Genomic DNA, 13,142 nt, shown 5'->3' with positions numbered 1-13,142 from the left:
GGGCCAGGAGGGACACCCGGGTGGGTTTCATTCCGGATTTTAGCTTATTGCCACCAGTCCCCGGACTGAGGGTGCTTGTCACTCGCAGCTGGGAGGGGAGAAGAAAGCGGAGGATGGTCCACGTCTGCGGGTCTCGGCGCTGATCCATCGCCGCGCCCCGGCTCCGACTCCGCCAACTAGTTGTGCAGCCACCGGGACTGAACTTTGGAGGAAACGTCCTTTTTCTTTCTTTTACGATTATTGGAGGTGGTAGAAGGTGGGAGGCGAAGCCGAGACAGCCGACCCCGCCACGATGCTGGTGAAGAAGCAAGCAGGGAAAGGAGGGGGGCGGGAGCCGGGCTCCGAGGACCGGAGCCCAGCCGGGCAGCGTTGTGCCCGGACCGTGTCCCCGTGCGCCGCCCTGGCCGCCCTCCTGTCAGTAGTGGCCGTGATGTCTTGTCTGTACCTGGGGGTGAAAACCAACGACCTCCAGGCGAGGATCGCCGCCCTCGAATCAGCCAAAGGAGACCCTTCCATCCGTCTGCTGCCTGATTGTCTGGATCAGCTCAAAGCAATGGTGCAAGAGAAAGTGGAGCGACTTCTGGCTCAGGTGTGAAAGGCTGGGGTGTTTTGCACGTGGATAACATCTTGCACAGGCGTGATTCTGTGTACATGCCCAGCCTCTGCCTTACTGTATGCAGACGTGATATGGCTGTGTGTGCACATATATGCTAGGCCACCATCTCTGCTCACTGTAGCATATATTTGTATATGCACACACTTTGATATCACCCTCTGTCTCTATCATCTTCCCTTACTCTTCTTAATGTTTGCATGCTAAACATATATGGAGGTCTAAAAGGGGGAAGGGTGGCCAGAATGACAGGGTGGCATTTCAGCTCTTTTTAGTTTCTGGAGTTGCATGTGGATCTTTTCCAATGTTGTGGAGAGTATTCCTTGCAGAGATAACATCTGTTATATCCTTTTTACGGTATAAGAAGGTTAGGGCCATAGGTGTTATTAATATACAAAAGGGAATCACTCTTAAAAGTGAAATAATTCTACATATGATTTTAGATCAATTATTTCACACATTGAATGTTTTCATTTTAAATGTTTAAAAAGAAAAAAAAATAGTAGCTTGATTTTTTTGTAAAGGATGCAGTGCCACGGGTGTTTGTGAATGCAGAGCCATTGGAGTTGAGAGTTGAAAGGAATCTGTGTTATGTTTATCAAAACCAGCGGTGCTTTTACTACAGTTAGGGGGTTTTCTGGAACTTGCTCTTCCAACGGAGAGGCTGTTTGGCAGTAGTGGCAGGACAACATGATAAGCAGTTGACCTTTATGTATAAAATACTGGTTGTTTTAAAACCCCTAGCTTACCTAGAACTGCAACATGTTAATGCTGGTTTTTTGCATTGACTGAATATGCCTGAGCTGAGAGAGAGGGTGATGGTAGTTGAAGAATGGAGAAAGACGTTACACAAGTCCAACAGTCTTGATACTGTGTGAATGGTCATTTTCTTTTTTTAGGACTTGGGTACTGTTACCTTTTGACTAAAGTCCAAGTACATATGTAAACGTTAGTTATGCAGGCTGGTAAATCAGGCATATGGCCAGAGTTCCTAAAGAATCCATTTTTCTACAATACTACTGATGATTGTTAATACCTCTTCTTTTCCTACAGAAGTCCTATGAACATATGGCTAAAATAAGAATCGCAAGAGAAGCACCTTCAGAGTGCAACTGCCCAGCAGGTAAAATGGAACTTATTTCACAAGGTTTCCTCCATAGCAGAGCATTTGAAAACAAAGGTCCTGTGTCTGTCAAGTCTACCTGTAATAATAGTAAAGAAAGAATACAGACCCAACTTACTTTAATAAAATCAACATGTCTGGGTAAAAGGATGGCAAATAAAGCCCCAAATATTATTTTAAGCAGCATACCGAGGTCTGTTAAGGGAAAGCAAAGAAGATAGAGATAATCACCAAAGAAAATACAGGCCAGATGATGTCCAAAGCCCAAGTTCTTAGATTCAAAGATGGAAAATTATTCTTCAGTTTTACTCAATTTTGATATCTATGGTGAAAAGGACTGCAGAACACGTTAGATTTGAATTCCTTAGTGGCTAATGTTGCATTAGTGCAGGTTTCTGTTTGTTCCCTTTGACATACGATTATGTTAGTAGACCTTGCCTGCTTTTATTTTCTATCAGAAAGGTTCTCTCACCTATTCTATAGGAATGAGGACTGAAAGGAAATTAGTTCTTTATCTTGAGCTTTTCATTACAAACTATTGCATTCTCAATGACTTCTCAGAAAAGGATCTTATATTTTTACCATTTTTCTGTGTGGCTTTAGGGAACTATATTAATTTAATGACAGCATATTAGTAGAAGGATGAAGAAGAGAGACATCGATGAATAAAAACCCCTGGGTAATCATTAAATCTTCCTTCACAGACCTCTGAGACTTGGTAGTCAGTCATCTGTAGACCTAAAATTTAGAAGCCCTTGGAATATATCCACTGGAAAATATCTAGTGGATTCAACTGATAGAAGTCATGAAAAACTTCCATGAGTCTTGAGATTTTTGTTTCAGATAAATGTTGTTAATGTATTTATGAACATTTTAGTTTCTTTTATCATCATGTATAGAAAAGTGAGTCTCTTACATTGTTTTTCATGTTTAGGAACATGATACTTAGATACTTACACTGTATGGAAAGGCTAGTTCCTGAATTTTTTTCACATCCTGAGGTTTTTTTGCCTCATGATAATTTGTTTTGACACAGCTAAACCAGGCACAATGTTTAGAAATTTCAAATGTCAACTCATGATTGAACATCATAAAATTTTTGCTATTTATGTTCTGCTATATTGTTGACCATAATGGAGCTGTATTTTTTAAAACTGAAGCCCTTTCAATTGAGAAGACATATACATTAGGTAACAGGAAAACAAAGAGTTAATGTTTTACATTGTAGGTTTCATTCTTAGATGTTTTAAGTTGGGAAAGACCTCAGAAGTCAGAAATTCAAAGAAGGCACTTTTCTAGTGCAGGAATTAACTCATAACAACCTCATTGGCCTGTAGGGATTATTTAAATTCCCAAGACAGTTGGTACAGGACTTCACTGATCATACCACTCAGAATCCAGTGTTTTCTGTATACAGTACTCTTGCTAGCTGTGTGAAAAAGAACTAGTATTTAATTAATAAGATTCTTAGTGAACTTGGTAAAAAGTAGAAAAGTGACAACCAGAGCACTGAGGTTTTTTTTGATGTTTGATGTAAGCTGGTTGTTGAGGTCTAATTTGTAATCTGGAAGAAAGTCATTACATTTAGAGTTCACTTTATATTATCTTGGAAGATCATTTTTGAACCATTTTTCTTCTTAACATTAATTTAACAATAAATGGTGATTTCACCATGATAACAAGCAAATAAATAATAAATGGTGATTTCCTTGGCGTTTTTGTTGGCTCTCCCTAATGGCTGCTTTACTTTCTTGCCACCACTAGAGCTCCACATTACACCAGTTTTCACCAGGTTACTTGAGAGGTAAACTTTGGAAGGTGCATATTCCAATTCACAGAATTAAACAGGTTTCTTGCTGACAAATCACTGTTACAGAAACACTCTCTTCTGCTTGTGGAATAATTAGACATCATCAAAATAAAGGCATTATGTTGAAAATAGTATCCCGGGGAAAACCAGCTATTTTGAATTATGGTCAGTGAGGTATTGTTTTAGGGAACGAATGGGCTGGCCAAGAGGATTAGAAAGCAGATACAGTACTTCCCACCTGGTTTGGCTTTTACCTTCGTTTACAGTGACTAAGAGTTGTCACCCAGACATCTGTTGGTAGGGCAGAGTGAGACAAGTCTGTGACCTCAGCTCAGTTCCTGTGGACAGATGCCCACCCCTTGAAGTTGACACTCTTGTTGACAGTCGCCGTCACAGAGCCAAGGACTGATAGCAGAGGACTAATACTGTGTTGTTTATGTTCACTTTTCAGAGAATTCAGTCCCAGTGAGGTTTATCTAGGTAGGCTACAAGAAATCATAGAATTGGAAGCTTTTTTTTTTTTAGCACAAGAAGGAACTTTTGTGGGAGAGGCATGAGAAAGACTGTTACTGAATGGTTTTTCATTGTAGGGGAAGCATTCTCTCATTTAGTCTTCACAACAACCCCGAGAGTTAAGTATTAGTAATCTCATTTTGCAGATGGAGAAGCTGGACTCAGAGAAGGTGACTAACTTAACATAGTAAAGGCAAGGTCAGGATTCATGCCCACATCTGACAGAATCAAAACCCAAAGTCTAATGAGGAATTGAGAATGAGTATAGGTTTTGGAGCTGGACAGTTCTGGATTGGAATACTGGGTCTGCTACTAAGTAACTGTGTGATCGTGGTCAAACTAATGAACCTTTCTATGTACCAGTTTCCATCTGCAAAAAAGTGACTAATACTACCTTCCTCATAGGTTGATAATTTACCTGAAGTCTGGTGTATTACTGGCCATTCATTAGATGATAGCAGTTACTATTCTTTTTAATATATTGTGTGTTACTTGACTCTAATGTGTCCATGGGGACACATGCTATAGGTGGGAAAACTGAGACCTGAAGATGTATAGCTTGCTCAAAACCTCATGGCTAGTTAATGGCAGCTTTCGGACTAGAACACTATATGCTTAATTAAACAAATGTATCTGTAGATCATTCATGCAGATAATCAAATGAGTCAGTATCTCTTGGTGCTATATCAGTGTAGATAATTGTATTAGTCTACTAAATTATTTTTACCAAAATTATAGGAAAAACTTTTGACCTTGAGGTAAGCCATGATTGAAGTAGATAGAACCTGGGCTTAAAAGAGTATGGGGATAAAGAATGTAGTTACAGTTTTCGTACCACATGTTTACAAAAAGAAGTACTTTATCTGACTCATTTTCACACTTATTTTTTAACAGCTTTATTGAAATATATGTTATAATATTTAAGTATATGACTTAAAGATTAAAAAAAAATTATGGAGCTGGGCAACCATCACCACAGTCCAATTTTAGATCACTTCATCATTCTCCAAAATTCACATTGACTTTTTTCATGTGCTCAGGAGAAGCTCTATTTCTTGAATATTTGCTTTAAAGAAACCTTGAAATAAAAATTTTAAAACCATACAAATTAGAGTTCTGTTTAGCAGAATATTTGATTTAACAGTAGCTGAACCATGGAAATTCAGCTGTCATCTGTGGCTTGGCCTCTGGAAAACTTGACCTTCATAGGAGAGAATAAATCGGCTCTTTCCTATGGCTGTACAATTCCATTTGGGGTTCTGTTCTTAGAGTCCTACATAAAGTATGTGCAAATCAGGCATATTTATGGGAAGGTTTTAAGTTCCAACTGATAAAGAACACTGGGAACCAGGCAGCCAACAAAAAGTTGTTTAGATCACAAAGGTTTCTGTACCTTACTCATTAGTTGTGTTGCCTGCCCAGGGTATTAGATGAAAGAACCTCTGTGGCATAATGGACAGAGAACGTGAGTGGGCAATAAAGAATCCAGTGTTCTAGTTTTGATGACCGATAATGGGCTTTCTTCCATGACAACATTTCTGGAGGAGCAATCAGGATCTGCCAGTAGGACTGCTTTAATGATAGACCCTGCTATATTCAGATAAAGAACGTTTCCTGATCAAGGGGTTGCTTTAGTGTCATTGGGGTCATGGGATATAGATCTGTAAATTAGTTCAACAAAAATTCTGAAGATATTATGTCTGACAAATGAGAGAAATTTGGGGGAGTCCCAAAGAGTATATTTAGGCTATTCTTAAATCTTATTTTTGAATGAGGTATATTGATTTTCTCTCATACCAAATAAAATTTTGATAAAAATATAGCAAAAAAAAAGAATCCAGAGTTCTAACCCTGGCTTTGCCGTTAACATGTTGTACAATCTTGGGGAAATCACTTCCAAGAATGACTTTTACAGACTCTGTTTTCACATCTTCCAAATAGGAGTGTTGGACTAGAGTGATTTTGAAGGGCATTTGTCAGTTCTCTAGGTATGAAGAGACTGTGTGTGCTAAATATATAGACACAGGAAAAATGCTGATGAACAAAGCAGACTTGGTATCTGCCCTCATGGCGCTTACATTTCAATGAGGATGACAGGCATTTTAAAATGACATGAATTTACAGGCATGACAAGTACAACCAAGAAAAAGTACAGTGTGCTTTGGAGCACATGACCAAAATTTCTTCCATACTGTTAATACTATGAATTTTTTTTTTTCTTTTCTTTGGGGGTGGGGTGGGAAAGAGAAATTCACAGTAGGAGAAAATCATAATATGAGAAAATCTGGCTTCTGATTACACATAAGAGCTCTAGCAATGGATAAAAAGCTGGTTTGCCTAACCTCACCTGGCTTTTGGCTTTCCAAGAATTTATGGCCAGATGAAGGTGCACTGATAGCTGGTTTACACTGATATCCAACTGAAACAGAAAGTGGCTTTAATATATAAAAGGTTGTGGTAGATAGCATGGTGATCTGTTTTTCTACATTTCTCCTGAAAGCAGTGAGATTTGGGCTGAATAAGAGTTGAAACTTCCTGCCTGGTGGTACTGAACAGTTCCACTTGACCTGGCTCCTCTATATTCACAGATAATGATGAAATAATGTAACACGTCTAGTCATCTACTCAGAGAGTTTAGCTAGAAATAAAAAAGATATATTCCATAATTTCCGAGGTTCTTCCACATCCTCCAAGTCTATGAAAATGGTTGGATACAAAGTAAGATTAAATGTAGGCAAGTAGAAGTACCTCCGATTCACAAATATGAGTGATACAGCCTCTGGTGACTGCTTTTGTGGCATCTTCTCAATTTGGGGAGGAAATAAAGGTTAACTGTAGCTTTAAGGTTGTGCACCCTTTCCCATCATATGAGAAGACCTTTAAATTACCTTGCTAACATAAATCTACTTTATCATATAAAACTGAATTTCCTACTAACATGGTTTTTCACTTATGCTGTACATTTTTCTTAACCGGCTACAAAATGAATGGAAACAGTGCATCGAGTAAGGTCATAATAATGTATAGGTTTTCAATTATGTAAGGTAAAGAATAGTCAGAAACGGTTTGTAGAAAGAAAGCAAATTAAAATGCCATAAATGTTAAAATGCCATAAATAGCAGGCATTCCCCTCCTCTCCTAAGGCCAAACAATACAATGTGACATCTGAGCGCCTTAAAGTCTTCATGTTAAATGGTTTCAGTCCTAATGAGTACAGCAGTTTGGGTGTAACATTTTTAGTTGGTCAGTAGTGACAGCTGGCAAAATGCCTCGGTCACCTAAAGGACCGAGGACAAATTGCCTCTTGAAGCAGTGTTCTTGTTTCTTAGCTTCTCCTCTGTTTCTCTTGTCTAAAAGTCATTAAGAAGCAAATCCTTCAAATATTCTTTTCTCTTTCTTACTTTAGTAATTCTGTTTTTCCATGAGCTGGGAATTATTTAAGAGAAGGATATGCATTCTGCATAAGTGTTAGTTCTTTCTAGCTCAGTTGAAGAATGTGTAGGTACAAATAGCCTCTCAGGATCTTAATAACCTGTAGTGCTTCTGATTGGTTTGTAACTATGTAAAGTCAACTCCATGGCTTTTTAAAAAACAGTATTTGAATGTCAAGATTAGGTCTAGGAATGAAGGAGGAGGGCATCCTCTCATCGACAAGATTAGGTGAATGGAGAGCTGGTGGGGAAATGTGTCAGAATCAGGACCGTTTTACAGTTCAGGGAGGCATTGTCTGCTGCGGGGGGAACCTCACTAGACACTCATCAAAATGACATCTATCTATGTTATCCTGAGTGGAAACCATCCAAAACCTATTATGAAAAAGTGTTTTTATTCCATCCTTCCACATTATAAATGCTACTTGGTGGTTTGTTGGAAGCTGAGAATGGGAAAACAATGTATGTGTCAGTCTGGGCTGCAGGCAATAGCCCAGTATGTGACCGCTAAACACAGAAGCATCCCCACCCTCCCTGTTGGCCAATATGGGTGAAGTTCCACGCAGTGGTTTAATGCACCATGATATTTAACACTTTTTTTTTTAGAATTTGTGTTAAAAATGACTGTGGCACACCTGCATACTGAATTCTTAGACATGCATAGTTACTGTTTCATTTGGGATGTGTTTAGCAACCTTGCAATTAAAAAATGTTTTATGGTCAACTTTTAAAAGGGAGGAGATGCAGAAGAGTGGGAAGCAGAAGTAAGTGGAAACCACTTACAAATTAAAATTGAGCACTTTTCATTGGTATCATATATTCCTTCACAGGAGTATTCTGTGCCCTTTAAATGATAGGATTCCTTGAAGAAATGCCACCAGATGGCAGGCACCTTCCTTTCTTGACCACAAGGAGGAAGAACTGAGCTGAATAGTGGGACTTCCTCTGTTCTGTCAGCTCCTTCTCACTTAAATTCCTAGCAGACTTCTGTTTGCTATGGAAAAGTTTAATGAAGGAGCAAGTAATTTCTTCCATCTATATTTGAAGACTGGACTGTCCTATCAGCTTTAAGATATTTAAAATAACCTAGTAAATTTCACATTTGTATTAGTCAACAAGTTCAGTTGTTTAGTAGATAAATTCACATATATGAACTTGAGGCTTGTATTCCAATAGCTAGAATAAATGAACTAAATGTGATTGAATTTACCAGTTGGAGATTTTGTGCTTATATGTTGTAATTTCTCAGAATCAAGAATCATTTGGAATCACTATCATGCTTTTGACGTCATTTCATCTGGAGTCTCCATTTCAGCTTCAGTCACCACATAATATGATAGTTGGGATGCGTTCTTTATTTTTCTCCTACTGTGTTCCTTAGTCTGATCACTTAGTCTGATTTGCCAGGAATGCCAAAAACTGTCTGTTTATTTGTATATTCGTAATTTAGATTTTAGGAGCTCTAGGCTTCTGAATTATGTACAAAAGTTTTTATTCTTATATTTTACATGTAGTCAGCACATATTTCAATACAGTTTTCATGTTTAGGCTAAGTGGCTGAGTAAATTGGATGAATTGCAGGCAGCGCTAGCTTGTGCATTATGGTAATATTAAGAGTCAGAATATGTCTAACTAGAAGTAGGCCTGGTTGTGTCAAAGGTAAAACCTACTTTCCTTTTTTTTTAATCAAAGAGTTCACATGTAACGGAGAGTGAAAAGGGGGAGGAAAAAGCCACCCTTATCCTGTAATCTCTTGGAATCATATCTCTTTACCATCATATTTATCAAGCTTGGTACTTTAGAGTTCCTGTTATAATGTAATCTGGACAATGGTTAGAGAGTTGGAGCAATTCTCCATTATAGCTCTGTCCCCAGCACCCTCTTTTGCTCTCGTAGCAGCTAATTGGAGGGAGAAATCTCATAGGAATCCAGTCTATTACAGGGCCAGAATGGTAGTATTACTTTTGATCCTTGAGATGCTAGAATTAAATATGCCTGGAAAATTGGCACAGTTCTTTCCCAATATTCCTGTATCTTAGGTCAATTCTGACAGTTACTAAAGGTAAGTTGTTTGTATTACCCTTCTAGGAATTGTGAAACTCCAGTTTGTATCCCAGGGGATCCAAAATCCAGCTGGCATTTTAAAAATGTACATGATATGATCATAAGATAAAATATTTCCATGAACCATGCATAAAAATCAACCATTTGACTTTAAAGTCATGCTAGAATTGCTGTCAAATTCTAGGGCTTTGCCAGTGAACTTTGGAATACTAAAAATCGTTTTTCTACTAAAAAAATTAGGGCTCAAGGTCAGAGCAGACGAAGTTCGAATGAACACAGACACCTTAAATAGCTGCCTTTCTGAGGATGGTTATTAACCTGGTTGGGGGTCAAATGAGTTAAGTGTGTCAAGGACCAGGTGTCCCCGTGGGCAGACCCTTATGCTAACTGCTAAGTGGGCTCACAGAGTAATTGCCTTCCACTTCCTGAGGGAGTGGGTTGTGATTCCATTTCTACCAATCTCATTTATGAGCTCCATAGCTGGGGTTCTGGTTTGTATCTGTGTATCTCTAGGGCTTATTGTAGAGTTCTCTACAGAAAGTTAGCTATAAAAATTCATAATGATCATAATGAAGATCTGTCAACTTGATTTGGTTGAGAACTTTTATTGTGGTTTATCTCTTTACATACACTAATATCCTTATCCCCATGCCTTTTAAACATTTTCCCTGAGGTCTTTGTGAGCCAAAACATATTAAAACTAATACAAACCTTAGAGATCAAGTGGTTCAAGTGTTTTCCAACATTTCTCAAGGAGGCTGAACCTTTAGAAAAGATCTTATGAGGAAATCCAGTGTATGAAATTGGATACAATGTCAGCTATACACACAATGATTGACCTTGGAGGTCAGAGGGGACAGAGGCCAAAACCCTACATGATTTTTCTTTCCGTTGCCCACCCCACACCCCGCCTGATGGCCCCTGAGGATCTCCAAAGAACATTAGGAATCCATTGGATACTGTTAGAAAATTACTGGAAGTCCAATCTCCACTGTGATCCCAGCTCCTCTGTTTAGCGATACCATATGTTTGTCAACACATAACTCATCTCCAAAATTCTGTAACTAGAAACATTACAAGGAATGATGGAAGCAAAATTACTTATTAAAATGAATAGAATCCAGAAATGACTGTTAATATAATACCGTTCTTTAATGGGTTTTAGTAGTATAGCAAAGGAGATGTAATAATAGAGGTAGCGCTGGAAAGCTGGAAAAGTGCATTGTGTCATTGAGCGTGGGACTGTGCATCAGGAAATCAGCATCTCACCTCATGCCTTGTCTTAAAGTCACTTATTTTTTTAAGCTTTCAAGTCATAACATTGTTCTTGTTTTTTATGACAGGTTTTTTTTGTGTGTGTTTTTTTCACATTTCTTCCTTTGTATTTTTGCTTATTCTTTAATTTTGGATATTAATATGGGGCTTTCTCACCAAGTTACAGCAGTCCATTGCCTCTTCTATATATTTATTTAAAGCAATTGATTTTTTTCAACTAATAGTGAATACTTGGTTTGCAAAGTAGTGTACATAAAGTAACTATCCCCAAATTATATTATTTATAGAAAATTTATATTGTGAGAAAGTTGTTATTAAAGATACTTCTAAGATCTTTGAGACTTTCTTATTGATTTGATTCTTATTTGTGTTAAACTGATGATGTTTATGTATTAAAATTTAAATTGACAGTACAATGTGAATATATGAATTGTGCATCTGTGTTTAAGTAATAATAGGAAAAATCTTCAGGAATTAACAACATTTTAGCCAATACTGAAGGGATATATGTAGCATATTTCAGAAAGAAAGTGTAAATCTGGGTACAACCATTCTGTAACAAGTACTGCAAAAAGAAGTTTGAAAGACAAAACTCTTCCTCCCATTGAGGTGAACGTCCAGTGTCATCAGCAATGCTGTTTACTGTATGAGTAGCTAGCTGTGGACAGTAGTTTGGTCAAGTGCAACACCTTGATTGTCTTATTGGGCAGATAGTAGAATGACAACTGTACAAGTTATTGAGTTTTGGTGAGCAGTTTATTTTCTCCTTAATACACAGTCTTTTTTAAAAAAAATTTAATTAATTAATTAATTTTTGGCTGCGTTGTGTCTTCGTTATTGCTCGCAGGCGTTCTCTAGTTGTGGTGAGCAGGGGCTACTCTTCGTTGCGGTTCGTGGGCTTCTTATTGCGGTGGCTTCTCTTGTTGCGGAGCACGGGCTCTAGGCGTGGGCTTCAGTAGTTGTGGCTCGCGGGATCTAGAGCGCAGGCTCAGTAGTTGTGGCGCACGGGCTTAGTTGCTTTGCGTTACGTGGGATCTTCCTGGACCAGGGCTCGAACCTGTGTCCCCTGCATTGGCAGGCGGATTCTTAACCACTGTGCCACCAGGGAAGTCTCACAGCCTTAAACTATGGGCTTCCAGGAATTCTGGAAGAGAAAAATGACTTTTCTCTTTTAAGTTACTTTGCCTTTTGAGAGAAGACAATTATTAGTAAAGCAGCAAAGATAGACTGACCAAGTACTAACGGCTGGAAAGACCAAGTATACCAGCCAAAGCTATTGTGAGCTGCAAAAAAGAGGTCTAACCAAACAAACTGTATTCCCTAAATTTACTGTCAAAACCCTACGGATATACTGACAACTTCCCAGGAGTTTAAGCAGCAAGCTTGACAGCGTGGCTTAGTACTCCTCTACATGTTATGCATCTGGAAGTTTTTAATAAAAGAAAAGCTCTAGCATTGAGAAACTACATCTGTAAAGAAACCAGGGCATTTATGTTCTTCTATATAGTTTCCTTCCATGCATAGTTATTTAATGCTTTAGATTTCAGCTACTTGTGATACTCTCCTGAATAGTGCTTTGGTTCTGCAATCAAGTTCTGTGTGAGGAATGCTATGTGTTGGTGGTAAACTTTATGTTACCATTTTTGGAATGTTAAAAAGAAAGTTGACTTATTTTTATGGCCAAAAGTATCCTTGAATTGAGCGGTCTGAGGTATACTTTCTGTTTTCTATGTGTGACCCCATGACACATTAGATTCAGAATGTATTGTATTCTTTTTTAAGCCTTCATCTGTTTGAGTAGAAAACCCTTGCTTCCAGCCCCAATCCTCAAGAAGAAATCCCAGATAGAGGAATTTTGTAATCGGTCACATTTATCCCCTAGATATGTATATCATACATCATTTTTCTCCTCATTTTCAATTTTTTAGTCTCCATTTTTGTTTAACTGTAGTCATATGCCACTAGCATTTTGAACATTCACACGGCTTTATAGTTATAGGATGTGATGAGATTAATAATGTTCATTGAACTTCTGAAAACCAAGAATGAACACAGCAAACACACCCAGAGACAGAGATGAACAAGCATTGTCCTAAAGTGAGCTGTTGTTGGCAAACAGAGTGGACAAGGTTGTCTTTGGGATGTAGCCCTGTACTACCTATGAGACTACAAAAATAGAGGGTCTTCTATACTCTTGAATGAGAACTCCCATTCTAGTCAGGCCTCTCTCCTTTCCATCCTCTCTTCCTCCCCTTTTCGAGCATGAATATAAACTCTATTTTTGTCTCCATTCAATGGATGACACTCTGCCTG

General features: G+C 38.3%; 1 protein-coding gene across 2 annotated transcripts in view; it reads left to right on the top strand.

Moving 5' to 3' along the window:
• Positions 1-292: 292 nt before the first annotated feature.
• COL25A1 (collagen type XXV alpha 1 chain) overlaps positions 293-13,142 on the top strand; it is a gene marked incomplete at its 5' end in the record, with an annotated part of 478,255 nt that continues 465,405 nt past the window's right edge. For both annotated transcript variants that reach the window (XM_082389178.1, XM_082389177.1), the window contains 2 exons: positions 293-589; positions 1,667-1,736. In XM_082389178.1, coding sequence (XP_082245304.1) covers positions 293-589; positions 1,667-1,736 — 367 coding nt within the window. The remainder of the gene's footprint in view (positions 590-1,666; positions 1,737-13,142) is intronic.

The sequence above is a fragment of the Balaenoptera borealis genome (genome assembly GCF_965194805.1).
Source record: "Balaenoptera borealis genome assembly, chromosome: 4".
NCBI classification, from domain to species: domain Eukaryota; kingdom Metazoa; phylum Chordata; class Mammalia; order Artiodactyla; family Balaenopteridae; genus Balaenoptera; species Balaenoptera borealis.
The sequence above is the reverse complement of the archived record's forward strand: the minus strand, read 5'-3'. Positions and strand labels throughout refer to the sequence as shown.